The following is a 27,818-nucleotide window of genomic DNA, read 5'->3' as shown; positions in this document are numbered from 1 at the left end:
AACAACAAGCCGCCATTTTGTTTGTGCGGAGAGACCGAAAGAGGCAGGAGACCGAGAAAAAGCTTCTGTAGCGCCGTTCCCAGCGACTTGGATAGCCGCCGGGAGGAAAGTGGTGCTATCGTCTCGGTGGAAATAAGACATAACGAAAACCAAAATAGATAAAAACGAAACAAAGAGAGAGAGAAACGGGTTAAACGCTCTCTTGAAAATCCAAGGAAGGGGGTGTTTTTACGGAGCGGAGAGGAGAGGCGGAAGAAGGCAGTACATTTAAACGAAGGAAAGCCTGCGAGGGAGAGGAAAATATAACGTTTAATTTTTTACTACATCGCTATCTCTGGTCACAGGGAGGCAAATCCTCATGAAGATAAAACGATGTCTTTAAGTAGCTGCTGGAAGGACTAAGAGTAAAGGATATAACAGAAGAATTGGAAGGTAGAGAAAATAAAAGGATAAACGCGAAGGGGGGGATAGAGCATCACAAAGACTCAATGAAAGGTTTTTGAGGAACCAAAATTATTTTGTGGGGCTGAAGCTTCCAACATCTTTTGGATGAGAATTGATGCCCACTTTTATTGTACAGAATATTGGGGCGACCCCCCTCGTTCTATCCGATTTTCGTGCGTCGCCGTATTCTCTTTTTCTTGGTTGGGGATTTTTTTCTTAACTTGCGTCGCGAGCCATCGCGGTATACGCAGTGACAGATAAATTATTTTTGCAACATTTATCAACCGGTTAAAATCGCGTACAATCATTCGTTGGATTTTGAAAACAGGCTACTTAATATATGATCGCAAGACAGCGAGCTTTATACTTCGCAAAAGCGTCCGCTGGTAATGAAACTAGCTTAACGACTAATTGGATCAAACTGATATTAATTAGCTCGATGTGCAATTTCGGTAAACGTGGCATTTTTATATAATTAACATAGTGGTGATTATCGGGAATGCACATTGCTGCAACTACAAAACCAAGGTGGTTGCCTAAAGCAATGATTAGAGATTTTTGATAATATTTCGAAACCAATTTCTTGCATTCTGCCTATGCAGAGGGCGCCCGATCCAACTTGGATGGACGCATAAACAAATGTTCGCCATTAATAGCTTGTATTCCAGAAATCTGCATAGAAATTGCAGTCTGTTTGTGAAACAACAAGTATTAATGCAGTATGCAATTTCTTCATTGCAATGAAGTGTTAACCACCGATACCAGGGCGGCACAGGACAGTTTTTTTTTTTTACATACTTCAGAAGTGATCGGCCAGCCTACTCATAAGCGCCATGGTATTATATTTCAGCAGTAATGCACGTGTATGCTATTTATCGCACGAAACAAGACTGTAAATTAAGGTCTGTTAGTTTGATCCGACTATTATTCACTAGATTGGAAGATTAATGACTACAAAAAGCGAGATAGATAATGCATTGTGAGTCGTGTCATTTTTGTTGTAGGTCGTGGGAGCGCTTAGTGACTTAAAGTTTGAAGACTAGGTTGCAGTCTTGGGCTATTTTACCAACAGTTGACATTTTCTTTTTCAGTTTAAACTCCAGTGTCCGTTCCACAATTGCAAAAGGCGTGATACTTGTTTGCAAGTGAAATTCACTACAATATTCGGTGGTGGAGATTTCGTGAGTTTTCCACTTTTCACTGGATATCTGGACACACAGAAATACGAATGGTGATGCTGGGAACGAACTGCATTGACTGCAATGGGAACTCGGTGCAAAAGACGGATTTACCCTCTGACGGGATTTTCATTACCATTGCATGAGGCGAACCCCTGAACGTAGATATCGGGGTGCATTTGGGTTGCATTCCTTATCGTGTTTCCCATCTAGCCTCACGCGCTACGACGCCCTAGCTCAGCGCAGCAGAACTGAACTCTTGATTTCACCGCCGACTATGGCGGAAAAGACTGATACAGCTATGGAGGATAAGTCTTGGGACAATCTCCCAGTTGCCGAAGAGGCTACGTGAGTTTGTTTGGAGCCTGGATGCATATGTCTTTTACCGACACCACATTCCCTTGTCCTGCTCTACTCGGAACAATCTAATCTAGCTATAACGTTAGATTTTCTTTAATAATCCGAGAGGGGAAGGGGATTGATACACTGGGTCTTGTTTAAAAGCAAATCAAGAGCAAGAACGAGATTGTAGCTTCAAAGCTATCCTCCATCTACTCCGCAACGGAGGGGAACAGATTAAAAACGTTTGCAGAACGGAATTGCCCAATTACCCCTGAAGAACTCGAACAAGGGGAACCGTCTGTCCTTTGTGGATACATATTTTTTTGTTATTCGTGAAAAAAATATGGCCGATAATGTTCTGGACTCCGGCCCGCCTTCAGCCAAGAGGCCTAAACTATCCTCACCGGCTCTCTCTGTCTCCGCCAGCGATGGAAATGGTAAATATTTTCTTACATTCTTAAATTCATTGGGGTGTCGTGACACGTTAGACGGTGTTATATTGCATTGCAACAATATTTTTCGCATAAGGGGTTCGGTTTATTTACAGTCGCATAAAAGCCAATCAATCATTGGTCAATCGACGATTTAGCTTGATTGTTCAATAATGCTAACTTCCCTTGCTAGCTAACGAACAATATAGCTTTGCTAGCTTGCTCGCTAACAATTTTGGCTATCTTTTTTAACTGTTGGGTAGGTGGCGTATCATGGTGAAATCAGACATAACTTGGTTCCAATAGCTGCTTCTCGAAATGAGCAAAACGTTATTTTTGGTTAGTAAATGCAGAGCTAAGGTGGACGCTTGCTAAACATCATGTTCATCATGAGGGGGTTGTCATTTAAATGTTTAAATTCTATTTAATCTATCTAGCTACCTAGCTAACGATGCCTAACCAACCAGTCAAACCTTTAAGGTAACATTATTTAGTTAGCAAACTAGCATAAACAAAATTGTTAACTGGGGTTATTCAGTTTACATAAGGTAGATACAGCTATGTAGATAAGTCAGACACCAGTGAACTTGTAACGGTAGTCATTTACCTCCCTAGGTACAATTATTTACGGTTACCTTGCTGGTTTGCTTGCTGGTTGATGTTAGCGGTAGCTGACTAGTTCAGAGTGCAGCCTAGGTTTAGACACATGATGGTGGAATTCAGCTAAACTGATTAAATAACATGTGTGTCTGGAGCAAGCTGTAAAGGAAGTCAGGTAGTAACTTGCGCCTGGCGTTAACATACGGTAACTGGCCAAAATGCAAACTCCTGAAGTTGGCTAACATTAGTAGTGGTGCTTACATGGATGTGTGTGCTAGATACACGTTGGATATGGTTAACCTAGAAACCATCTTCAGAATGAAATACCTATCCATAGCAAACTAACCTTAGCATAGCTAAGGTTAGTAAGTTACACATAACGTTAGCTAACTGAGTAGAATAACAAAAACACAATCCATCTAGCTAGCCAGGTAACTTGCAAAGACTAATGATAAATGAGCCAAGGATTCACCCAATAGTTAAGTAATTGGCGTCGCCTTGGCTTAGTATCCATACCTTAAGGATAATTTATGCCAGTGTTTTGGGTCGCTTAAAACCATAACATACCATGGGCTTCTTTGATTATTAGTTATTGATTACATATCAACAAAGAGGTGTGTAGGTAGCGTAGTGGCCTTACGTATAGCTACAAAGACGTGGCTTGCTATTTAAGAAAGGTGTTTGATGAAATGTGGTCCTATTGTAAACTAAGGACTAGTTACTTAAGGTCCTTTAAGTTGGATGTCTGCTACAAAATGTTTGGCTCGATTTTGTAGTGCTGCATTATAGCCATGTGGCCTCAGTTGTTCTATGGTGGCCTAATGTCTTCAGTTCTTCAGCTGTAACTGTCCATATGTATTGCATGTTAAACACTGTACATTAGTTGAGCTGTTGTAGGCAGAACATTGTATATCTGAAATAGTAATTGTTTTTAAACGCTGGAAAAATCTTTCAGGAAACATTCTGACTAGGCAAGTGTCGTTACAAAGTTTATAAGCCTGACAAGGGGCAATCACCTCGATGTTGTTATGATTCTAAGAGTTCCTAAAAACTTGTGAACGGCACAATGTCACTACTTAAAACCCTATTGGAACCCTATTGGTTCTTAACTTGTCATATCCATTGTTTTAATGTAGATCATTTTAAAACACCCAGGCTTAGTTTCATATCAACACCATTTTTACAATGTGTCAGACTGCACCACTAATGTGCAATACCAATGCAAGATATCCACTGTCTTCTAAGCATGTTAGGTTTGCAATGAGTAAATATCTACTGGAGCAGTCTCTGTCCCTTAGGGCTGTAACAGGGATGGGAGGGCAGTATTTCTCTCTCGAAAGTTATCAGTGTTTACCAGCACAGGTGGTCTTGAGCATCAACAATGTATTTCTATATGGAGGAATTGTCATCTGCAGCAATCTTTTTTTTTTTTATGATCACTGTGAGAAGTTTGAGTCCGCTGGCTTTATGCTGCTGTTTGAGTCATGCTTCACCTGTCTCACATGGCTGAAGCGATGCAAAGTAAGCTTGTGTTTGAATGTACGGATGCTGCTACTTATCCTCTCCACTCTCGCTCTCCTTACACGCACATACAGATTTCGGTTCCCTTTTTGACTTGGAGCACGACCTCCCTGATGAGCTCATCAACTCCACGGATCTTGGCTTGCCCAATGGCGGAGACCTCAGCCAGCTCCACACCAGTCTAGGAGGAGGCGGGGCCACAGGTGCTGGCCAGGATGCCGCTGCGAAACACAAGCAGCTCTCGGAGCTCCTGCGTTCCGGGGCACCTCTGCCAACCACCTCGGCGGCTGGCAGCCCAGGGAATGCGGCCTCCATGGGGCTCCTGGGAGGGATGAATGCCTCGGGCCCCCAGCACTCCCAGCAGGCAGGCATGATGCAGCAGGCTGGCATGGTGGGCGGCCTGAACAGGGGCATGATGGGAGCCCAGAAGGGCAACGGCCAGCAGCTGCAGGGCCAGGCCACGCCTGGCATGATGGGCGGGCAGGTAATGAACGGCTCGCCCAGGATGGGCTACCCGAACCAGGGCATGGGAGGCAACAGCAACATGCTCGCAGACACGCTGCAGCAGCAGCAGCAGGGTGGGCCACAGATGGGCCATGCTGGCATGAGGCCGCAGCAACCAGGAGCGATGAACAAGGTTAGAGTGGTGGCCACATACAAGAGCAGCGAAAAGATTTCTCATTTGTTATGCATGTGTGAGAGGGACCCAGAACTCTCTATATTTTTCAGTATTACCACCTTGTAGGTTCTAAGTAAATGCATCAGTCTTTGTGTCCATATAAGTCAGAATTGGGCAATATCTTTGGATGATGTCTAAAGAATCCTCTTGGTCAGTTAATGAGTTTAGGAAAAAAAAATGTAAAATACATTTTGCTTATCCGGTTGGTTAGTCAAGCTCCAATATGACATGTAAAAAAAAAAAAATAGTACTTTGAAGTCAAAATGTTTATTCTGGTTAAAGTTTGAAGCTTTAGCATGCCATTCACATTTAAAGACAATTCTCAAGACATAAGAAAATCCTTATTTAATCAGTTTAAAATGTGAAAGAAGCAAATTAAAACTCCCTTATATGTGCACATTTTTTATATGTGCACATTTTTTATAAGTTTTGGTCTGCTTGACTCAAACAGTTGGAGAATCTAAATCGACTTGAGCGCACATTTTTTTGTACCAGCACATGGATATATAGATCCTCTCTGGTCTCTTCTCCCTGAAGAGCATGATGACGTATGATATGATATATCTGATGGCAAGGCACAAATGTGGACAGAAAGACTGTTATAGTTTTCCCAAGAGGTTCTGTCGGGACACTAAGCGTAGCTGCCTGTGTAAAGTGTCTTGTCTGAATTCTGCCTGTGCAGACTGGGCTACTGCTGCTTCTCCTCCCCTCCACCAAAAGCCTCTGATCGCTTTGCGAGACGAACTTTTAAGTCTGTCAGCGGCCAAGTTACTATAATTCATCATTTATAGGTCAGAGCACTTCATCAGAATGAAATGCTTTCAGTCTGTTAATTTATGACCGTGCTGGGTAGAAACTTATATGTATGGCTGAATCTTATTTTCAAGTTAGCATGAAATTGACTGTCTTGCAACTGCCCCCTCAAGTCCTGGTTGTTGATTACTATATGGAATGGAACATTTCCTCTATTTCATTTTAGAGTTTTTGTGTCTCCAGGTCTTTATTTTTCTCAATACTCTTCCCATTTCCTGATCTAACTTCTTCCTGTCTCTTTACCCCACCTTCCCTCTCCTCCCTTCTTCCTCGTTTCCTCAGATGGGGATGATGCCGAACGCAGGGCCCTATGGTGGACCCTACGGCCAGACTGCAGGTCAGGTGATGGGCGGGCAGCTTCAAAACAAAACAGCGCTGCCCAACAGCCTCGCCCAGTTTAGCATGGACAAGAAGCCCCAGCCCGTGCAGGGCATGGCTGCCATGGTAAAGATGTTTCTCATTATCTCTTTACCGATCCAGTGTCCTGGTTCATCTCTGAACTCGCCTGAATTCTCTGCTTTCCCTTACTGATACTCATATACGCCTCGTCTGTTTATTGCTTCACGGTTGCTCAGTTGCAACTCCACCTCTTTATCATAGTAAAGTCTTTGGACTTTCATTTGAGGTAACTTCTCCTCCTTGTGATGTTTTCCAGGCCTCCCAGCAGGCTTCAGCAGTTGGGTCTGGAGCGGTGGGTGGTGCGGCGGGCCCTGCCGGTGCCCAGGCAGGCCTGAGCTCAATGGCCTCAGCCCCCGGCGGCGCGGCGCCCCCCACCGCCGACCCGGAGAAGCGCAAACTCATTCAGCAGCAGCTGGTGCTCCTGCTGCACGCGCACAAGTGCCAGCGGCGCGAGCAGGCCAACGGCGAGATGCGCCCGTGCAACCTGCCCCACTGCCGCACCATGAAGAACGTCCTCAACCACATGACCCACTGCCAGGCTGGCAAGTCTTGCCAGGGTGAGTACCCACAGCATGTGGGAGAGCCGGAGGCAATATTTTCCCAGGGTTTCCGCCTTTCCTTGCGTTTTCTGTCGTGTCTGACTGGTTATACTCGTATGTTGTCTGTGTCTCCTGTGCTCCGATTCTGACTTTCTGCACTCTGTCGCAGTGCGTCTGTGTTTACCGTGGTTTGTGGTTTTCTCCCTGTGGTTTAGCATCTCCTCTCCTCCTCACACAAAGACTCACGATGCTGATAAACTCCGGTTTCTTATGCCATGCGGTGTACACTCAAGGAAGCATAAACATATCTATTTCTCTCTCACTCTCTCTCTCTCTGCCCTTTTCCTGCTCTTAGTGGCGCACTGTGCCTCTTCGCGACAGATCATCTCTCACTGGAAGAACTGCACGCGGCACGACTGTCCCGTCTGTCTGCCGCTAAAGAACGCTGGGGACAAGCGGAACCAGCAGTGTGAGTGTCTGTTCAAAGGCTCCATGGTCAAAGTTAAAGATGCATGGCCTTTTATTGTCACTCAGACAGTTGAACATAATACATAAATATGTGAAGTGCATGTCATTCAGACCCAATGTATTGGTGTTGATGGTCTACTGTAAGTGACACGGACCCCCCCTCCCTTCATCTTTACAGCGCTCCTCGGCAGTGCCGGGGTGGGCCTTGGCCTGGGCCTGGGCAGCTCGTTAGGGGCAGTACCAGGTGGTCAGCCCAGTACCCCCAACCTCAACCCGCCCAGCCAGATCGACCCTAGCTCCATCGAGCGGGCCTACGCGGCCCTCGGCCTCACCTACCAGGGCAACCAGATGCCCGCCACGCCTCAGCAGTCGTCTCTACCTGGCCAAGGGCAGGCTGGTGTCAGGCCCCTCAACTCCATGGGTATGTGTGTGACTGGATGGGTGGTGAGATTGAGTAGCTTAGAAGTCTAGTATAATTATGTTGTGTAGAAGACTTACAGCACTCATACAGCATCCTTCTGTGGTTAACATGGTCTCTCCATGTGCAATGTTGCGGTCGCTCAAGACATTGTTGGTTTTAATTAATGCGGTCGCCTCGGATCTGTACATGCATGACTTGCTCATCTGGGTCTCGTCAGTGCAACAACCCATCTCACCCCCTCTTCTTCTCACCCCCCAAAGCTGGAGGAAATCCCCTGGGTGTGAACGGTGGCGTGGGGGGTCAGTCCCCCGGCCAGCAGACTAACCTTCTCCAGGACTCCATGCTGCACCGAAACATGAACTCGCAAAGGTCCGTGCTCTAACCACCTCATGCATGTTACACAATCCTCCGAGAGGCTGTCCCTGTCTTGCCAGCGGAGTTCATGCTTTTACAAACCAGTCCAGGCTCCTGGCCCTTGTTTTACGCATATAAGGCTTGTTTTTTTTTCTTTGTACCTATATGCGTATTGATTTCTAGACGTGTATGGGATTCTTGTGGCAGATCAAGTTGTGTGAAAGATGATTTGCAAAGATTCTCCATTTCGCTTCTGAATCGCCAGAGGTTTGATTCAAAGCCTTTTGCAAATGACTCACTAATGTTTTGCTCTTGCAGTTTAATGAACGACGTGGGCAGCCTGGGCTCCATGCCTATTGCCACGCCACCCTCGGTCGCAGGCATGAGGAAGAGTTGGCATGAGGATATCACCCAGGACCTACGCAACCACCTTGTGCACAAACTGTAAGTTCCTTGCTATATCCACCCACACCTGACCATCAGTGTCCCCCGTAGAACCTCTTTAAATCAGGCTGCTTTGCCATCATTTTTATAACATAAAAAATAAATTTAAAATGTATATGCAATAAGTCATTGCACTCCTGTTCCTCAACCTGGTTCAGTAAAGACATGTGGTGTGCTTTTCTTTTTCTAAATAGAAGATGTATAAAACTAAATGCCAAAAGAAATATTTGCAATTACTGCAATTGTGATAACAATGTGATGTTCATAATGAGGTTGGACAAAACCCTAAACATGAATTTCTGTGACATGGACCCTTCCCTCCGTACGTGAACAGAGTACAGGCCATCTTCCCCACACCAGACCCTGCTGCACTGAAGGACCGGCGGATGGAGAACCTGGTGGCGTACGCGCGAAAGGTGGAAGGGGACATGTACGAGTCGGCCAACAGCAGGGTGAGAATCTGCTCTGTCATTTATAGGCTCTTGGCGCCGCTGCCATGTTGGTTGCGAAGCGTATTTGTAAAGCGTGAATGATCCCTCAGAGTAAAGGTAGGCTGTTGACAAACAGTCATCCCTCGTTCCATGTCTTATTTCTCTTCCTCTTGTTCTCCTCTCTTCAACAGGCGGAATACTACCACCTCTTAGCTGAGAAGATCTATAAGATCCAGAAGGAGCTGGAGGAGAAGAGACGAACTCGATTGCAGAAGCAGGGCATGATGCCCAATCAGCCGGGCATGCCACCCTCCAACTTGCCCCCTGGCATGCCGCCCTCCAACCTGCCCCCTGGCATGGGCCAGTCTCCTCTGGCCCCCGGGCAGCCTCCCAGTATGTACAATCTTCTTCTTGACGAGCCTAAGCATTAGCAACCATCAGGGTCTTCTACAGTTATGTAGAATTATGTCACCTAATTAAAAACACTTTAAAAAAACAAAACAACTCTTCTCTCTTCCTGTCTTTGGGTTTTCAGTCTCAGCTTATGAGTTTCTTATGACTCTCTCTGGCTGTGTCTCCTCAGACGGACCCCACGCAGACCCCTCCCTCGTCCCGCCGACGGGACCCAATCAGATGGTGAACCGAATACAGAACCCTGCAGGTAAGCGCCGCCCTCCCCTCGTTCACCCCCACTTGTGATGGTCCAGCCCCCCCTCCTCTGCTAGTACATGGCTGCCAACAAGAAAACTCATTCAAGCAGTAGAGCCTGTCGACAGCTCCTGTCACGGGCAGCTTTAGTGCTCGTTTCATAGAAGTTGCTCCTTTGGACTGAGTGGGTGAAGGAGAGAGATGGGCAGACAGAGGAAAAGAATGACTGCTTTGTGCTGCTCGCGTGTCCTGAGCTTGTCTTTTCTGTGCTCACCGCAGCCATGAATCAGTTCGGCCAGATGGGGATGCAGGGAGTTGGGCCGAGGTCGACGCCCCCCCTACCCATGGGAGGCCAGCTCAATCAGGTCAGCTACATGTTTGTTTTGATTCATCTGATGTACCAATTAAAGCGTCTGGTGTCACAAATAAAAAAACTGCACAAATAGTTGTCCATTCGTTCACATTTTCACAAAACATGCACTTTAAAAGAATTGTAAAATATTTGTTTTGAAAAGTGGTTGTCATGGTGACACAACAGCTTGCCTTTTCTGTATGGATAGCACAGATGCTTCAAAATGATTTCACTCTTTCATGGATGAGAGTTTAAGTTGGTGCTGTATGGTTTGTTCTAACCTTCTTGTTGTCTCCTGTCTTCAGATGGGTCGGGGAAGCCCGAGGATGGGCCAGCCCATCGTGTCCCAGCTGCAGAATCAGTACCTCCCGTCTGGGCAGTTCCCGGGCTCCAGTGCCGGCCTCAACACGGGCCCAGTAGGTATGGGCCAGTCGGGACCGCAGCCTGGCATGAATCAGGTGAGACACGTGAACACCTGTGTGTTTATGGGTTTCTGTTTATTGTGGTCGTTGTGTGTACCAGCTGAAGCATTTGTTAAATGATGGTCATCATCCGTGTGCTCCATCCCTCTTCAGGGTCAGATGCCCACCCCGAACTCTCTGCCTGTGGGAAGCCCAGTAGGGCAGCCTGGCTCAGTGTCCGGGGCTGGCCCGGGTCCTGGGGCACCTGTGGGCTCCATGCTGCCGGGTAGTGTACCCGGTGGTGCCCCCTCTGGCATGGCTCCGTCCTCTCAGCCCAACTCGCACGGGCACTGCCCACCCATGCGTCAGAGCTCGCCCTCGCCGGCACGCAGCCTCACCCCGACCCCTCACCCCACGACCCCCGCCCACCCGGGCTCACAGACCCCCCAGCCCCACACGCCAAACCCGCCATCCAACACACCGTCGGCACCGCAGCAGCAGCAGCAGCAACAGCAGCCACAGCAGCCACAACAGCAGCCACCCATGGCTCAGCCAAAGGGGCCAGGGATGGGTGGGGAGAAAGTCAATCAGCAGCAGACGCTTGGGGGCGGTGCCTCCGCAGCTTCTCTGCCCCCTCAGAACTCCCACATGCCTTCCCAGCACCCACGCACACCGGTGAGTAACATGCACCGCCTTTTGGGCCGTGTTACCAGCCTAACATTCATATTTCAGGCAAAACCTGCAGATTCTGTTGGTGTTGATGGTTTGTTTAGTTAATATCAGTGATTTGTTTGATGGGTCCTTAAAGGGTAGGCCCCCTCCCAACTTAATTTTGTCAACATTTGGACCCAGTTCTGTTTTTCTAGTCATCCCACCCCCCAGGCTCTCTGTAACCCCCCCCACCCCTCTCATCCCACCATTTTTCAGCTCTCACAGAAGTCCTCCCTGACGGCCGACGGCCAGGTCTCCACGCCAGCCTCCGTCAGCAGCGTGGACCACAGCTCCCAGCTGGCCCCCTCGGACGCCCCCGCTGCGCTGACGCCCAAGGTGGAGGTGAAGCAGCAGGTGACGGAGGATGAGGAGGAGGCTGAGTCGGATGGGAAGCACTCGGGAAAGATGGGCATGAAGCACAGCAGCGAGGTGAAGTCTGAGGAGAAGCCAGAGGTGAGAGGCACCACAAAATCACTGCATTTCATTGCCATCATCAATCATTACTAATAGTGCTAATCTTTGTACTTCAAAAACATACTCCTACTTCCTGGAGCTTGAGCAGAACAAATGTTTTTTGGAAATGCAAGTAATATATAAAAAAGACTGATATGTATACACCACCTTAACTATGAGGATGTGAAGTGTGCTGGTGTTGATTGTGACTGCTGAGTCTTATCCATGAGGTTGGAAGCTGACCACTCGGTGTTGATCTTGTCCAACCAGGTGAAAAAGGAGGAGCCCTCTGATGGCTGTAAGGCGGAGCCTATGGAGACGTCAGTTACGGCCAGCGAAGATAGGAAGCCGGAGGTGAAGATCGAACCCAAAGAGGAAGAGGAGGGCTCAGGCGCTGCCGGTGCTAATAGCTCCCCTGCAAGTGCCCAGAGCAAGAAGAAAAGTATGCCAAGCTTTCCTCATTCAGTCACCGCTCTTCTAGATATTTTTGTGAAAATGTGCTTGAAATCTGTGCTAGTTTTGGCTAGCTACATACTAAGTCAGTAAATCACCTAGTCACAGTCGGCCATCATCTAGATAGAGGTGCTATGCCGTTGTTATTTATCATAGTGAACACTCATACAATTATACCTAATCACCCATTTTTTTCAGGATGAAGCTTTCAAACAATACTAGCTGATCCTTAATCCCTTTCTACCCCCCACCTCTAGTCTTCAAGCCGGAGGAGCTTCGGCAGGCGCTCATGCCCACCCTGGAGGCCCTGTACCGGCAGGACCCTGAGTCCCTGCCCTTCCGTCAGCCTGTGGACCCCCAGTTACTGGGAATACCCGTACGTATTCGAACTAGTAACAAAACTAACCTGGTAAGGGACTGCGCTTCCTCCATTTTGCTCCCCCTCCTCAACACGTAGACAATCACACTTTTCTCTCCTTTGCAACTGGATGTCATACTTCACTTGTTTGTTTCTTCCCTCCCCTAAATGTGTCGGTATTCACCCTCATATCATATAAGCACAGGACTAGAGCAGGAGGTGTGTAGTAAAAGGGTGTGAATGTGGTGATGCTTGTGTTGTATGTCCCACCAAAGGAAGGAGTATGGTTTCGAACAGCTGTGTGTGTGTGTGTGTGTGTGTGTGTGTGTGCGTGTGTTTGTGTGTTTGTGTGCATGCAAGCACGCCAGTCCCCCATGCTTTCCCCTCCAATTCACTTGCTGCTGATCACCGTAGTTTTCATCTTGTTGTTGTTTAATTTTGCTTTTTCTGTGTCAAATAAAGCAATGCTCTGAGCATTTGTTTGACTGAATTTGTCTCCTTAGTTAAGAACATTTTATTTATTTAATTATTATTATTATTATTATTATAGCCTTGACTACTGAGAAGTCTCTAGTCTAAATATCTACAGAATAGATCACTGAAAAGTCTCTATTTTAAATATTTACCGAATAGATCACTGGAAAGTCTCCACTTTAAATATCTACCGAATAGATCACTGAAAAGTCTTAATTTTAAATATCCACAGAATATTTTTTCTAATGACTCCAAGTGCTAGCCCATCCAAGGGGACACGTTAACCGAAACATATGCTTCTATACCATTGCTTTATTTTTGCCTCTGTTCCCGTAAAGTTTTTGAACTTGTCAAGTTGATCCATTGCTTGTTTTGTATTGTTTAAGCTAATGCAAAATCCAAGGTTCCACATGTCTGCACCAGTAATGTGTTGCAGTATAATTATTTTGCATTTTGGAGTGAAGAAGTGTGCCAGCCCTCTGAGGGGAAACCAGATGTCAATATGAAAGTAATTTTTGTGGTGTTTTGCCTGACTGTATCATAGCAACAAAATGTACTGTTGTCATCCACTTTAGTTAAAGCAGTGGATATGCCCTGTGCTCTTAATTTGCATCTGGGTAAATAAATGTCAACTGCTTTGGATTTATTTCTCATAGTGTAAAAGTCACTTTAAATAGATTTCCAATTCCCTATTGGTAATCTTTGATCCACTCTTGTTTGGCACGCTTCTCCACACCTGAATCAGACCCTGACCAGCAGCTGCAATGAAAACGTAATGCAATTTAACCATTTGATTCCTAAATCAAGGTTGCCCCTTCTAGCTTAATTAGTTGTTACGGCTGAATTCCAGAGCTGTCTCAATACAAATCTGAGTTAGCTCAATACAAATCTGCAAGTCTCTTAATTGCCCTACCAACCAGCAGTCATGCCTGTTGAGGGGGGGGGGGTCAGTCTGTCTTGCTTCAAATGTTCTGTTGTGGTCAGGCTCAGTGTGCCTTGCTTGTTGTTGTGGTGTTGCTTCTTTGAAACATGTTGTGGCTCCAGTCCCCTCAACTTTGCACCCTGACGTGTTTGTGTCCTTAATCAACCCCCCCCCCCCCCCCCATAAAATCCCAAATCACATCGAAGTACAAAGCAGTGTTGCAAGTCACTAGTGCTTTGTACTGTTTGTGTCCTCAGTTTAGCCCTCGACTATCCTAAATTATTGCATATGAACAATCACAGGTTTAGAGACCTAAAGTCTTAATTGGACCCTCTACATCTACTTCATCTTCCTCCCCTGCAATATGTTTGTGTGTGTGTTTGGGGTCTGTGTCTGTGTCTGTGTCTGTGCTGACTTGGATGTGTGTGTGTGTGTCTGTGTGTCTGTGCTGACTTGGATGTGTGTGTGTGTGTGTGTGTGTGTGTGTGTGTGTGTGTGTGTGTGTGTGTGTGTGTGTGTGTGCTCGCTCATGCACGAGGGAGAAAGATCAGCGGTGCCGGGTTGTGAGGAAGGGAGAAGCTGTCATGTCTTTCTGTCTGCACACAAACCTCTCTGCAGCCCTCACCATTGTCCCCCCGCACCCTCTTCTCTCCTCTGCTCTGGCTCGCTGTGGACCTCCGGCTGCTCCGCCGCCTCCCCCTCGTCCCCTTCTGCTGCTGCTCCTCCTGTTGCTGCTGCTCCTGCTCCGACTGACCTCCGTCACGCTTCTATGCCACTGCTGTGTCGCCCACTGGCCCTCCCCGTCCTCCTCCTCCCCCTCTCTGGGCTCGTCCCGCTCCTAACCTGGTGGCCCATCCTCCGCAGGACTACTTTGACATTGTCAAGAATCCCATGGACCTGTCCACCATCAAGCGTAAGCTGGACACGGGCCAGTACCAGGAGCCCTGGCAGTACGTGGACGACATCTGGCTCATGTTCAACAACGCCTGGCTCTACAACCGCAAGACGTCCCGCGTCTACAAGTACTGCTCCAAGCTAGCCGAGGTGTTCGAGCAAGAGATCGACCCGGTCATGCAGGGCCTGGGCTATTGCTGTGGGAGGAAGGTTAGTGTGTGTTTATGTTTACAGTTGTATTTATGTTTGTGTGTTTATTTTCACACAGGGTTGGTTTACTAGAGTGTGAGTGTGTGATTAATCTTGGTGTGTGATTTAGGGTGTACATTGACCTGGTTAGTGTGTGTGTGTGTGTGTGTGTGTGTGTGTGTGTGGGTGTGTGTGGGTGTGTGTGTGGGTTTAGAGTTGTATTTCTGTTTGTGTGGTTTACTAGACTGTGAGTGTGCCTCCTCAGCAACATTGACCCGTTTGTTGCCCTGGGTTTGAATAAAGGCTGATTGGTGAGTTCTCCCTTACATGTTGTTCTCCTTCTCTCGCTCTCTCTCTTCCTCCTCCTCAGCTGGAATTTTCCCCGCAAACCCTCTGCTGCTACGGGAAGCAGCTGTGCACCATCCCACGAGATGCCGCCTTCTTCAGCTACCAGAACAGGTGAGTGATGAGTACAATCTCCGGCCCCCCTGGTTCTAAGAACCACAGAGTAGAACACACACAAGGGCAACAAATCCTACAAATAACAAATGAGCTCCAGCCCTTTTTCCATGGAGTAGTTTCCAATGCTTTTTTCCCTCCCTTTTTTAAATTGGTTTGTTTACATTGAGTTAATGTCCCCAGCCGTATGAGATTATGTGAATGTTGCATTATGCTGATCACGGGTGATCTAGAGTTAACTGGTAAACTCTGGTGATGCACAACCCCACCTGACATCATGTTTTCCTACCATTTTCATTTAAACAGTGGCATTTTTAAAGTGGGTCCCTAGTCCTACACAGTGAATGATGTTAGGACTACAGCAGATTTACAAAGCTGAGAGCTGAGAACAAATGTTGACATGAGACGAAATATGAGACCGATCCAAAACGGTGGCAATTTATTTTGATTGACATACAGTAATGAACAATATGAAAAATTGATTTGTGATTGAGAAGAATGTAATTCATTACGTTTTAATAATTCTTTGTTTTATTCGCCCGTTATCTCTGCTGATGTAGATTAACTTTGGGCAAGCCTCAAACATCATTATTCAAACACAAATCATAGTTCTGTCGTATTGCTTGGCACAATAGTGATCCTCTGAATCTTTTGCAAACTCAAGACTGCACGTGTATTGCACGAGTTGGCAAACTATGTTTAAATAATTTGGAAACGCCTGATATCCTGTCCTGCCGTTTAGTACAATTCCTTGCCTGTGATGTAGAAGTTCCTCAGAGGTGAAGATGGGTCAAGATTTAATTTTTGGAAACCTTTGAGTGTGTGCCGCAATCAGTGGTGCTTTAAAAACATGAAGAGGGACAAACAGTTTGTTAGCATAAGGTACACCCAAGCCTGTAGAAAACTCCCAACTGTAGAAAATGCCTTAATGGTGTGAAGATGCAAGACTTCCTTAAATTAAATACTTCACACATGTTTTGATCGATGTGTATGTCCTTAAAGCATTTAAAAATTTAGACAAAGAAAGGAGAGAAGTATTCTCTACTGTATTGATTCGTGCTAATGCCAGTCATATTTGCCTAATATTGAAGTTGTCTCGATTTAATTTACAAGAGCAGCTAACAAAAACCTTTGATATGTTACAACAGATGTAACTAGACTGCTAACATCAAGTTGGCTGTTTCCCGGGTCATTTGGTAGAAACCCAAATGTTCCCAAACTTGATATCCACATACTTTTCTTTTGTTCTGTTGGGATTTTTGCTTTCTATTTTAATGAAAGCAGTACTGATTGTCGTCCTATAGCCCTGATGATCATTTGACCGACCTCTAGTGGTGAAAATCTTGAATTAAAATACACGTAAGGCCAGTAGCTTCAGAGCGCATAAGGGTCAATTTATGACTGTTGGCATGTAATGCCAATGTTGTCGATATTTTGCAACTATACTAGGTACCTTAGCGAGCAATCCTGTAGCCCATTACTGCTACCACAAACACTAAACCTGAACTGAAATGGAAGTGTTCCTAAATAAGTTCAAATCTAGTATAGTTCAGGTAGTGAATGGATCCGTATTTGAGTTATGCAGAATGAATGTATTCAGAGCATTACGCATGTCCTGTTGCATGAACTGATGATCTTTTTGAGATGTTGTGAGGTTTAAAAAAAAAAAAATCAACTCCTGAGGTAGGTGGGGACCCACTTCAAAAATGGCACGAGAGGATGATGGGTCGCTGTTGCACCAATTGTTCTTCCTCCACATCCCCAACTTTTATTTTCACATGTTGCCATTTTGCCATCTTTTAATTTTGTTTTGGCCATGTGGATGTCTGGAGGTTAATATGTGCTTTGCCTTGGCTTTCTGCTCCGTGTTTTTATCTTTGACGTTTGTGATGTCTCTTCACCTCCCTGGTCCCACCGTCCCACCTCCCTCGTCTTGTCTGTCGGTCTTTCATGTCTCGTCCATAACATTTTGGTTTTCACACTTTTTAAAATATTCATTCTACCTTCCCCCTCCCCCTTCTTCCCTTCTCTCCCTCCTTTTTTAATGCTTGTGATGTCTGCATTGGCCTGCTATGGTGTGACCAATCATCCGCTCCGAAATTTACACGCTATCCAAACACAATCTGCCCACACAAAAATGCTGCATCATGATTGGCTGCTCCCTACGACGACGGCCCCGCCCTCTGCTCCTCCTGTGTGCCTGCCCATTGGCCTGCTCCGCTCCGCTCTGCCCCGCCCTGTCCTGCCCTGATTGATGGCTACTTCCGCGTGCCTTCTCTGTGATTGGCTGTGCTCGTCGCGAACGGTGTAGTTCACCAAAATATGGGCTTATTGCTGACAGGTACCACTTCTGTGAGAAGTGTTTCAACGAAATCCAGGGCGAGAGCGTTTCCCTGGGAGACGACCCTTCCCAGCAACAGACGTGAGTATCCACTCTTTCTAACATTTCAGTGTTCATATGTATCAGCAACGCTTTTACCACTGTAAGTGCTAATGTGAGATGCATGTTGATGTTGTTATAAAGGGGATATATTCTCTACAGTTCTACATCTGCCATACTGAGACACCTGTTGGTCCCCAAGTGAGTCTGTAATGCAAATGTCCAATCTGACGTGTCTAATTCTGTTAACCCACATGGCTGGGCCTCTCTGTCTTCCATCTGTCCCTCTCTGTCTTCTCCTCCTGACCACAGATCCATCAACAAAGAACAGTTTCAGAGGAAGAAGAATGACACGTTGGACCCTGAATTGTATGTGCTCAGAGAATACCGAAATATTTGCTGTAGATATTATCCAATGTTCCCTTTAACAATCCCTGTTAACAAAGTATTTAGAGCTCTAAAATCTGATACAAGTTTTGCAGGGTTTCCTGTCTTATTTAACAATGTGTTAATATCTCTACCCCCCCCCCCCGCCTCCCTGTCCTTTCCACAGACTTGTTGAATGTACCGATTGTGGTCGTAAAATGCATCAGATCTGCATTCTGCACAATGACACAATTTGGCCAGCTGGGTGAGTTATAGATGCATAAATGTTATTCGATACGTAGAAGTAATGCACCATCAGCTTAATATAAATACACTACTCTACTCATAGTCTTTGAAGACTGCGAGTCTTTGTTTTTTGGGCCAGGTGAGTTGATTGAATGTGAAGCTCTGCACCATGTTTGTGTTTTCTCTGAACCTGTGTTCCCTTCCCCGCCTTCCTCCCTTACCCCTTCACTCTCAACAGCTTTATGTGTGACAGCTGCCTCAAGAAATGTAACAAGACGAGAAAGGAGAACAAGTATGCAGCCAAAAGTAAGTGGGGTAACTGAAAATCAGGGAGAGGGGCATACAGCCACACTCATCACACCTCGTCCTATTTGTGAGGTCACTTTTTTTATGAGTGGGTGGGATTTGTGAATTGCCTGAAAGGAAATAAAACCACAAAATGGAAACTAAATTTTCCTAAACTAAAATAAATGCCTCCATCTGATCCAATATTCATCACTTGGCTTTTATCATACCCACTCCACCCCACCCTTCCTTTCCTTCTGCAGGACTTCCCCAGACTAAGTTGGGCGGCTTCCTTGAGATGCGGGTTAATGACTACCTGAGGCGGAACAACCACCGGGATCTTGCACCAAACACGGGTGACGTCACCATCCGTGTGGTGCATGTCTCGGACAAGGTGGTGGAGGTGAAGGCAGGCATGAAGGCCAGGTAAGGGTCCCTTGCTGATTAATTCGGTGATCGTTTTTCTAAAAGGCCTTCATAGTAGACAACTGATGGTTCCGGGACATCTCTGAGCATAGCTTTATGCAACCACCTGGGTTTTGGACCCTACATTTGTATTTTTTTTGTGGGGTGGCAGTAAAACTAATCCGTTGACCCATACAGGTTCGTGGACAGCGGGGAGATGTCGGAGTCCTTCCCCTACAGGACCAAAGCTCTCTTTGCCTTTGAGGAGATTGATGGTGTGGACGTGTGCTTCTTTGGCATGCACGTGCAGGAGTACGGCTCAGACTGCCCTCCCCCCAACCAAAGGTCAGGAGGACTTCACTCTTCAGGGACTCCACACTATTTTAACATGGCTCTCTGTTACTTAACAGTTCATAAGTATGAAACGGACAGTTCACAACAAAGAGTAAAATATCGGGTCATTGTCCGGTAAAATCACTACTAATAGTGTGGATTAAGAACGGAAATCTTGTTGGTCTTTGTATTAAAAACACTTTCACTGGGAATAGCTTGATGACCAGCTCACTCTAAGTTCATACCTTATCTGACCTCTGATGTCTTTCCTTTTCTGTCTTGTGTAGGCGAGTGTATATCTCCTACCTGGACAGTGTGCACTTTTTCCAGCCTCGGCACCTGAGAACAGGAGTCTACCATGAGATCCTCATTGGGTACCTGGAGTACGTCCGGAGGCAAGGGTGAGGAACCTCAATGCAATCTTGAACCAAATTTAATGTTGCCATAAACCCAAAGCTAAACAAACAGTTAGTTAATTAGCAGTAACTGATTTGTAACTGGTTAGTAACCAGCTACTTACTGGTTGTATCTATGTAACCTTTATTTTTCTGACATAGGTATTTGTCCCCTCTGTATTTCTAACCTGATGTTTTGGACCTATATGAATTTCGAACTTGTTACGTTACCTCAGGTACACGACCGGCCACATTTGGGCGTGCCCTCCCAGCGAGGGTGACGACTACATCTTCCACTGTCACCCTATGGACCAGAAGATCCCAAAGCCCAAACGCCTGCAGGAGTGGTACAAGAGGATGCTGGACAAGGCTGTAACAGAGCGCATTGTGCACGACTACAAGGTGGGCTATGTATACGTTTGTGTTGTGAAATGATAATGAGGTATTATTTTAGTTTTGTCTAAAACTACTGAGTTAACTCAAATACAGCCCACAGACTTGTCTATCAAGCTTGTTTGGTCAGTGATGTATTTTGGCGATATATGTGTGAAGGTTTTGCAAAACAGGATTAAAGAGCAGAATTAATGATTGACAATATTCAGTAATCCAACGATTCTCATTGATTTGTATTTTGCCACAAATGTAGCAACAGTTGGAATGTAAGGGTCTCTGGTTAAGTGTCCTGCCTTCTGGAATAATGTGTCCTTGGGATAGCTGGAGGTGTGATGGAATAGGGGTCTTTCACAACCTCTTATCTCCAGTCATATCAGAGTGTATTGTGTCATTGTATTCCCTATATCCTGACCCCATGATACAGGCCTCTGAAACAATTGTTTACGGCTGAATCCTCTAATGAACAACTTTCCCTGTGAACCAACATTGTGGCAGGTCCTGTATCAAGAGTAGCTGCCTGATACGTATTCATGTAGGGCCGGGGCTATTGGTTAATACCCGTTCTTATGTTTAGGATACTTAAAATTCGATGTCTAATCAGAGACACTGGTGAATCTTCTGAGTGAAACCTTCCTCTCTCCACCTATCTGCGGTATTAGAAACATGACCAACACGTGACGGTAGTGTGCTATTTTAAGCTGTTCTTAATGTTTGCGACTTTCAACTTGGCGCATAAAACTACATACCGTAAATCCTCAAATAAAGAACGATATTCAATTAGAGGCCGAGCTTCAGGTAGTAGCGTGGTCGATACGGACAAATAAAGGCCGGGCCCCGAATACAGGCCGGGGGTGAAATAAGGTACCGGTAACTTATTTTACGGTAGCCTACCAGCATCAGTCCAGGTATTTTGCAAAGTGAATTTGTGGATGTTTATAAACAACCTACCTACAGAAATATACCTTTTGAAATGGCCATATACTGTAGTCAATTGGACCTTTCACCACCCTAATGTCTGTATTATCCACTGACCTTATCCACTGGTCTTCCTATGTTCTTTGTGCAGGACATCTTCAAGCAGGCCACTGATGACCGAATGACCAGTGCCAAGGAGCTGCCCTACTTTGAGGGGGATTTCTGGCCCAATGTGCTGGAGGAGAGCATCAAGGAGCTGGAGCAAGAGGAGGAGGAGAGGAAGAGGGAGGAGAACAGTACCTCCAGTGAGAGCATTGATGTGAGTCAACCATCGATGGAGTGTGTGGGGTTTTGAGGGTGACTGATAAAGGTCATATACAGCGGGTAAAATAAGTATTGAACACGTCAACTTTTTCCAACTCATTCCTCTGACTTGGGGAAACGGAGATTGATCGTTGACCTAATACATTAATACAGTAATTGATAATACAATAATTGATTAACCAAAAATGTGCCGTGTCTCACCTTTAGGCAACCAAAGGGGACAGCAAGAATGCCAAGAAGAAGAACAGCAAGAAGACAAGCAAGAATAAGAGTAGCTTGAGCCGAGCCAACAAGAAGAAGCCAGGCATGCCCAACGTGTCTAATGACCTCTCGCAGAAGCTGTATGCCACCATGGAGAAGCACAAAGAGGTACAGTGCTGCATGTCAGATAGGATGGATACAGATATGACTATTATCAGTATTACTCACTCTTATTACTTATATACTTATGGATATACTAAGTTATGCCATCCATACTCAAACAGATGCAAGCCTCCCTATACAAATTACGAATACTGATGTAACTGTACCTGATGTAACTGAATCTGCTATTCCCAGGTTTGTATGATGAGCAGAATGTCAGAAAAGTGTGCTAATAACATGTTTGTTATGGCATGGTCCTCTGTGCTGGACCGTAACACACCTGTAACTCCACATTTACCCAAGCTCATTAGTGAGACATTATTATCTGTGACTACTTAATGGAACGGTACTTAATGTCTAAATACTGGCATCTTTGCACCATACCAACCCCAAGTATCTATTCAATACAGTGCAAAACATTTGTACTTAGGGATCAATGATATTGGCTGTCACCTTCATTTATAAGCTTAATGATTTGGGGGCAGTAGGTCTTTGTTTATTTCATACTGCAATTCTGATAGAAGCATGCTTGACCCAGAAACCTTCAGTGCCAATGTATAACCCTCTCACTGTCTAAAAAAGAAACCTTCAGTGCCAATGTATAACCCTCTCACTGTCTAAAAAAGGTGTTCTTCGTGATTCGGCTTATCGCTGCCACCGCCAACTCCCTGCCGCCCATCGTGGACTGTGACCCGCTGATGGCGTGCGACCTGATGGACGGGCGTGACGCCTTCCTGACGATAGCGCGCGACAAGCACCTGGAGTTCTCCTCGCTGCGGCGCTCCAAGTGGAGCTCCATGTGCATGCTGGTGGAGCTGCACAACCAGACCCAGGACCGCTTTGTCTACACCTGCAACGAATGCAAAGGCCACGTGGAGACGCGCTACCACTGCACTGTCTGCGAGGTACAAGTCAAAAAGGGGTTCTGTGAAAGGGTATGGGCGGGAGGGTTTATCTTCACAAAGTTTAGGACACGCTTCTATTTTTTTTTTTAGCCTCAGGTTCATAGAAATGGCTTGGTTTCAATTAAATCCACATATTCATACCGTTTAAAACAATTTAATCTGACTTTTATGGCGTGACTTCTTCCCTTAGCAGCCATTAGTTAGCCACTAGTTAACAAAACTAACCTACGCTACCCAGCTGATGCAGCAAGTAATTGATTAATAAAAATGATGGCATAGTAATATCTGTCCAGCCATTGTCAATAAAAATGGCTCTAGTGCTTGAGTGCTGTCAATGTTATGCCTTAAACTACCGCTAAATAATGTCATGTTTTGACGGTTTGACTGTAACACTTTTAATGGATGTTTCAGAACGTTGGTGCATTCCATAGCGCATCCGAGTCTGAACGTCACTTCCAGTGGGCGTTGGCTCTAAGAACTGATGGGGATCAGAGTTATCTGACCACAAAATGTCTATTTGATTCAATGTTTGGACTGTACTGTTATGCAAAGATTTTGTTTTGTTTTCAAACTATTTTGTTCTGTTTTGTTCTGCAGGACTTTGACCTCTGCGGCAAATGCTACCACATCAAGGGCCACGAGCACAAGATGGAGAAGCTTGGTCTCGGTCTGGATGACGAGAGCAACAACGCGGCCGCTGCCCCCTCCCAGAACCCCAGCGACTCGCGGCGCCTGAGCATCCAGCGCTGCATCCAGTCGCTGGTGCACGCCTGCCAGTGCCGCAACGCCAACTGCTCGCTGCCCTCGTGCCAGAAGATGAAGCGCGTGGTGCAGCACACCAAGGGCTGCAAGCGCAAGACCAACGGAGGCTGCCCCATCTGCAAGCAGCTCATCGCACTCTGCTGCTACCACGCCAAGCACTGCCAGGAGGCCAAGTGCCCGGTGCCCTTCTGCCTGAACATAAAGCACAAGTTACGGCAGCAGCAGCTGCAGCACCGGCTTCAGCAGGCGCAGATGCTGCGAAGGCGCATGGCTACGATGCAACGGTCCGGCCAGCCCGGCCCCGGTGGCCCACCTGGAGGACTCCCGTCCCCGGGGAACAACGGCACAACGGGACCAAGCACGCCCACGTCCGTAGGCACCCAGCCACCCACCCCACAGACCCCCACACAAACCGGCATGCCTGCCTTGCCCCAGCCCGGGGTGGGCGGTGTTCCTGGAGGGCACCCTGGAGGACAGCAGCAGCAACAGCAGCCGGTGCCCCAGCAGGGTGGGATGCCCCAGCATGCTCTACACCATCAGTTCCAGCAGATGCCTGGCGGTGGAGGCGGTGGCATGTTGAATTCGCCACAGCAGCAGTTGGCCATGCAGCAACAACAGCAGCAGCAGCAGCAGCAACAGCAGCAGCAACAGCAGGCGCAGCAGATGCAGCAGATGCAACATCCCAACAGCATGGCTCCCTATGGGCAGAGAGCCCCTGGCTCCTCCCCTCGTGCTCAGAACCAGGGCAAACCGGGCCTTGGCCCAGCGACTCCACCGCATCCACAGCAACAGACGCCCCCACATCCGCCCAACCCCGGCCAGCCATCCATATCCCAGCCGCAACAGCAACAGCAGCAGCAGCCTCCTTCGGGGCCTCCCCAAGCTGCTGTGGAGATTGCTATGAAAATCCAGCAGGTGGCTGATGCCCAGAGGAAGATGGCCCAGGCTCAGATCCTGCAGAGGCAGGCCAACCAGGGGGGCATGATGCCAACGCATCCCCACCACCCCCAGCAGGCCCCTGGTCAGATGGGGATGCCCCATCCTGGCGTTGGTATGGTGGGGGCCCAGGGCCTGCCCCCCCAGGCTGTTGCAGCTAGGGCTCACCTGGAGCAGCAGCAACAACAACAACAGCAACAGCAACAGGTACCACCTGGCATGATGGTGGGTGCAGGCCCAATGCAGCAGCAGGGCCAGCCCATGCAGCCCAACCCCCAGCTAACCTCGCAGGTGCCCCTCCAGCCGAGGGGAGGTCCCCAGCAGCAGCAGCAGCAGTGGGCCGGCCAGGGCATGCCACCCCAGCAGAGGCCAGGTATGATGGGCCAGATGGCACAGCCGGGAATGGTGGCCGCTCAGCAGATGCAACAACAACAACAACAACAGCAGCAGCAACAACAACAACAACAACAACAGCAACAGCAGCAGATTCCAGGGCGCAACCCTCTGATGAACATGCAGGGGGGCGCGAGTGGCAGTGCGGGCACAGGGAACTTCCCCCAGGGGGCGCTGCAGGACTTACTCCGGACCCTGCGCTCGCCCAGCTCCCCACTCCAGCAGCAGCAGGTGCTTAACATCCTGCGCTCCAACCCCCAGCTCATGGCTGCCTTTATCAAGCAGAGGGTCTACAAGTACAAAGGTGCGGTCGGTGGGGCACCCCCTGGTGCTCAGCCAGGAGCAGGACCTCAGGCGGTTCCTGGAGCCATGGGCGGCCAGCCAGGCACTGTTGGTACGGGAGCCCCCCAAGGTGGCATGCACTTAGGACAGGGTGTTGGCATGCAGTCGATAGCCCAACTGCAGCAGCAGCAGCAGTTGCAACAACAACAACAACAGCAGCAGCAACAACAGCAGCAGCAGCAACAACAACAACAACAGCAGCAGCAGCAGCAGCAACAACAACAGCAGCAACAGCGACCGATGTTACCACAACAAGTGGCAGCCCTGCAGCAGCAACAACAACAGCAGCAGCAACAACAACAACAACAACAGCAGCAGCAGCAGCAAGGTGGCATTCCAGGGCAGGGAGCCTCCATGGCCAACATTAACCCCCAGTTCAGAGAACTCCTACTGAGGAGGCACCTGCAGCAGCAACAACAACAACAACAACAGCAGCAGCAGGCCCAGCAACAACAGCAAATGGCAAACCACGCCCAGTTCCAGCAGCCCCAGCCGCCTCAGCAGCAGCCCCCACAGGGCTACATGGGTCAGCCTGGGAGCATGCAGGTGCCCCCTGGTGGCCAACTCCCGCCTGGGGCCCAACAGCAGCAGCAGGCAGCTACGGCAGCCCTGCAACAGAGGCTTCAGATGCAGCAGCAGCAGCAGCAACAACAGCAGCAGCAGCAGCAGCAGAACGCCATGCTGCAGGGGGCTGATGGAGGACCAGCCGGTGGAGTAGGAGGCCCGCAGCAGCCTGGGCAGCAGCCGGGCGCCCAGGGCGGTCCACCGCCCCAGGCCCTTCTTCAGCAAGCCCTGCAGCAGAGGCTCCAACAGCAGCAGCAAGCACTGCAGCAGCAACAGCAGCATTTGGCTGGGGGGTCTCCCGCCCAGCATAGCAACCCCATGAGCCCACAACAACAACAGCAGATGTCCCAGTCACCCCACCTACAGGGACAGCAGCTCTCCACGTCGCTTAGCAACCAAGTGCGCTCACCGCAGCCGTCGCCACGGCCGCACTCGCAACCGCCACACTCCAGCCCCTCGCCCCGCATGCAGCCGCAGCCGTCCCCCCACCACATTTCACCCCAGACCGGCTCGCCGCACCCCTCCCACATGGGTCAGCACCACCCAGGGATGGTGGTGCAGCAGCCTCAACAGAACCCCCAACAACAGCAGCAGCAGAACCCCATGGACGGTGGCCCATTTGGGTCGGACCAAAACGCCATGCTGTCGCAGCTGAGCAGCATGGGGGCGCTGCACGGGCAGGGAGGGCCGGACATGCTGTCAGGAAATAGCCAGGACCTTGGCGCCAATATGAATCACTCCTTAGACATCATGTAGCATTGAGGTGCTCCCAGAACACACCTCACAAGGGGAGCGGACAGTGTTAGTTTTTTTTCCTTTTTTTTTATCAGTGCAAAGATTATTATTTAATGTTTTCAATATAAACACAATGAACTGACCTTCCTATGGGAGATGCTACAATAAATCAAAATGTCAAATGAATGAATAAAATAAATGAATGGTAAGTTATTGCTGTTAATATATATATTTTTTCTTTTGCCAATTGTGTACAAAGAAAAGGGGAATTTTTTTTTCTCCCTTAGAGAAAAACACAGGTAATATTTTTGGGGTTGGGTGGAGAGGAGTATTTGCCTTTTTTAGGAGATATTTTTAAGATTTTAAAAAGTGGTGAAATATTAAAGAGCAAGTGATTTAATGCAATGGACTTTTTATTGTTTTCTTTTCTTTATCCCTCCGGCAACCAGTCTCTGTTTTCAGTTTTGCAGAGTGATGTGGAGTATTATTATTGATATTAATATTATGAATCCAAACATCATGCATATCTTCCTTGTAAAGTTATGGTTTTGCTTTATTTATTTGAGTTTTCAAACGGTTTGTTATGTACCCTGAGACTGCTACAATTCACAAAGAATATATTTTTGTTAATGACTGTTGAAATGGGCAGATGTAGGTTAGCTCCTCTGTCCATGATGATGTCGTTGGGCGAGGGATTTTTAATGGGATTATGTATTACAGTGTTTTGGGGTGGGGGGGTGGATCTTGGATTGGGTGAGTGTGCTGTAGTTGGCCAATGGATCTTACTTTCAAGCCACTTTTGAAATGCCTAACCATTGGACACCAATCACCCCACCCAGGGGAATTGCACCCCCCCCCTTCTCCCCAGGCACACTCACACGCCCTCTCTTGTGAATGTGTGTGTGTGTGTACGCGAGCACGCGCGCGCAATCTCCTTATTTATGAATGACTTACCAGGAAGTGAAGGCGGTGCTGCACAAGGACGTGCGCTGGAATACAGTGTGTGTTGTGGTGCGAGCGTGTGTCTCTGCGAGTGTGTGTGCGCATATAGAGTGGGGGCAACTGTCCTTGTGTGGTGGGTTGGAGGGGGTACTCCTCATGAACTGCTTTTGAGTAGAATGAATGGGAGGGGTTTTTCCCCCCTCTCTGTGCTCCCTCCCTGGACTTGAGGCCTGGTGCCAACCAGACCACCACCCCCTCCTCCCTCAAGTCCCACCTCCATGCCCCCCCACACCTTTCCCGCCATCTCCTTACACCTCTCCCCAGTATAGCTGTTTGCTCGGAACAGCAACGGGGTTTAATTTAATATTTTTTACTGTACAAAGAAAACACAAGCTGTGGACTCAAATACTGTTTTTTGTAATAAAATTCAAAATAATGACAACTTGACTGTGCTCT

General features: G+C 47.6%; 1 protein-coding gene across 2 annotated transcripts; it reads left to right on the top strand.

Annotated features, from left to right (window-relative positions):
* The first annotated feature begins 40 nt into the window (after positions 1-40).
* ep300b (EP300 lysine acetyltransferase b) lies at positions 41-27,757 on the top strand. Of its 2 annotated transcripts, none has more exons than XM_080856457.1 (31): positions 41-2,401; positions 4,591-5,153; positions 6,291-6,452; positions 6,664-6,964; positions 7,302-7,415; positions 7,593-7,835; positions 8,096-8,204; positions 8,508-8,633; positions 8,968-9,085; positions 9,256-9,457; positions 9,648-9,725; positions 9,992-10,077; positions 10,370-10,522; positions 10,640-11,140; positions 11,393-11,629; positions 11,900-12,071; positions 12,340-12,458; positions 14,701-14,940; positions 15,290-15,378; positions 17,720-17,800; positions 18,071-18,127; positions 18,312-18,389; positions 18,609-18,676; positions 18,919-19,081; positions 19,259-19,405; positions 19,681-19,794; positions 20,025-20,190; positions 21,248-21,415; positions 21,628-21,789; positions 22,410-22,688; positions 23,286-27,757. In XM_080856457.1, exons 1-31 carry the CDS (start codon positions 2,308-2,310, stop codon positions 26,439-26,441), a joined length of 8,346 nt encoding a protein of 2,781 aa, XP_080712583.1. In that variant the 5' UTR covers positions 41-2,307; the 3' UTR covers positions 26,442-27,757. The 2 variants fall into 2 exon arrangements, with proteins under 2 accessions (XP_080712583.1, XP_080712582.1); XM_080856456.1 differs by having other exon boundaries at positions 17,690-17,800.
* The last annotated feature ends 61 nt before the right edge of the window (positions 27,758-27,818 follow it).

The sequence above is a fragment of the Sprattus sprattus genome, assembly GCF_963457725.1.
Source record: "Sprattus sprattus genome assembly, chromosome: 18".
NCBI lineage: Eukaryota > Metazoa > Chordata > Actinopteri > Clupeiformes > Clupeidae > Sprattus > Sprattus sprattus.
This window is presented reverse-complemented; position numbering and strand designations above follow the sequence as displayed.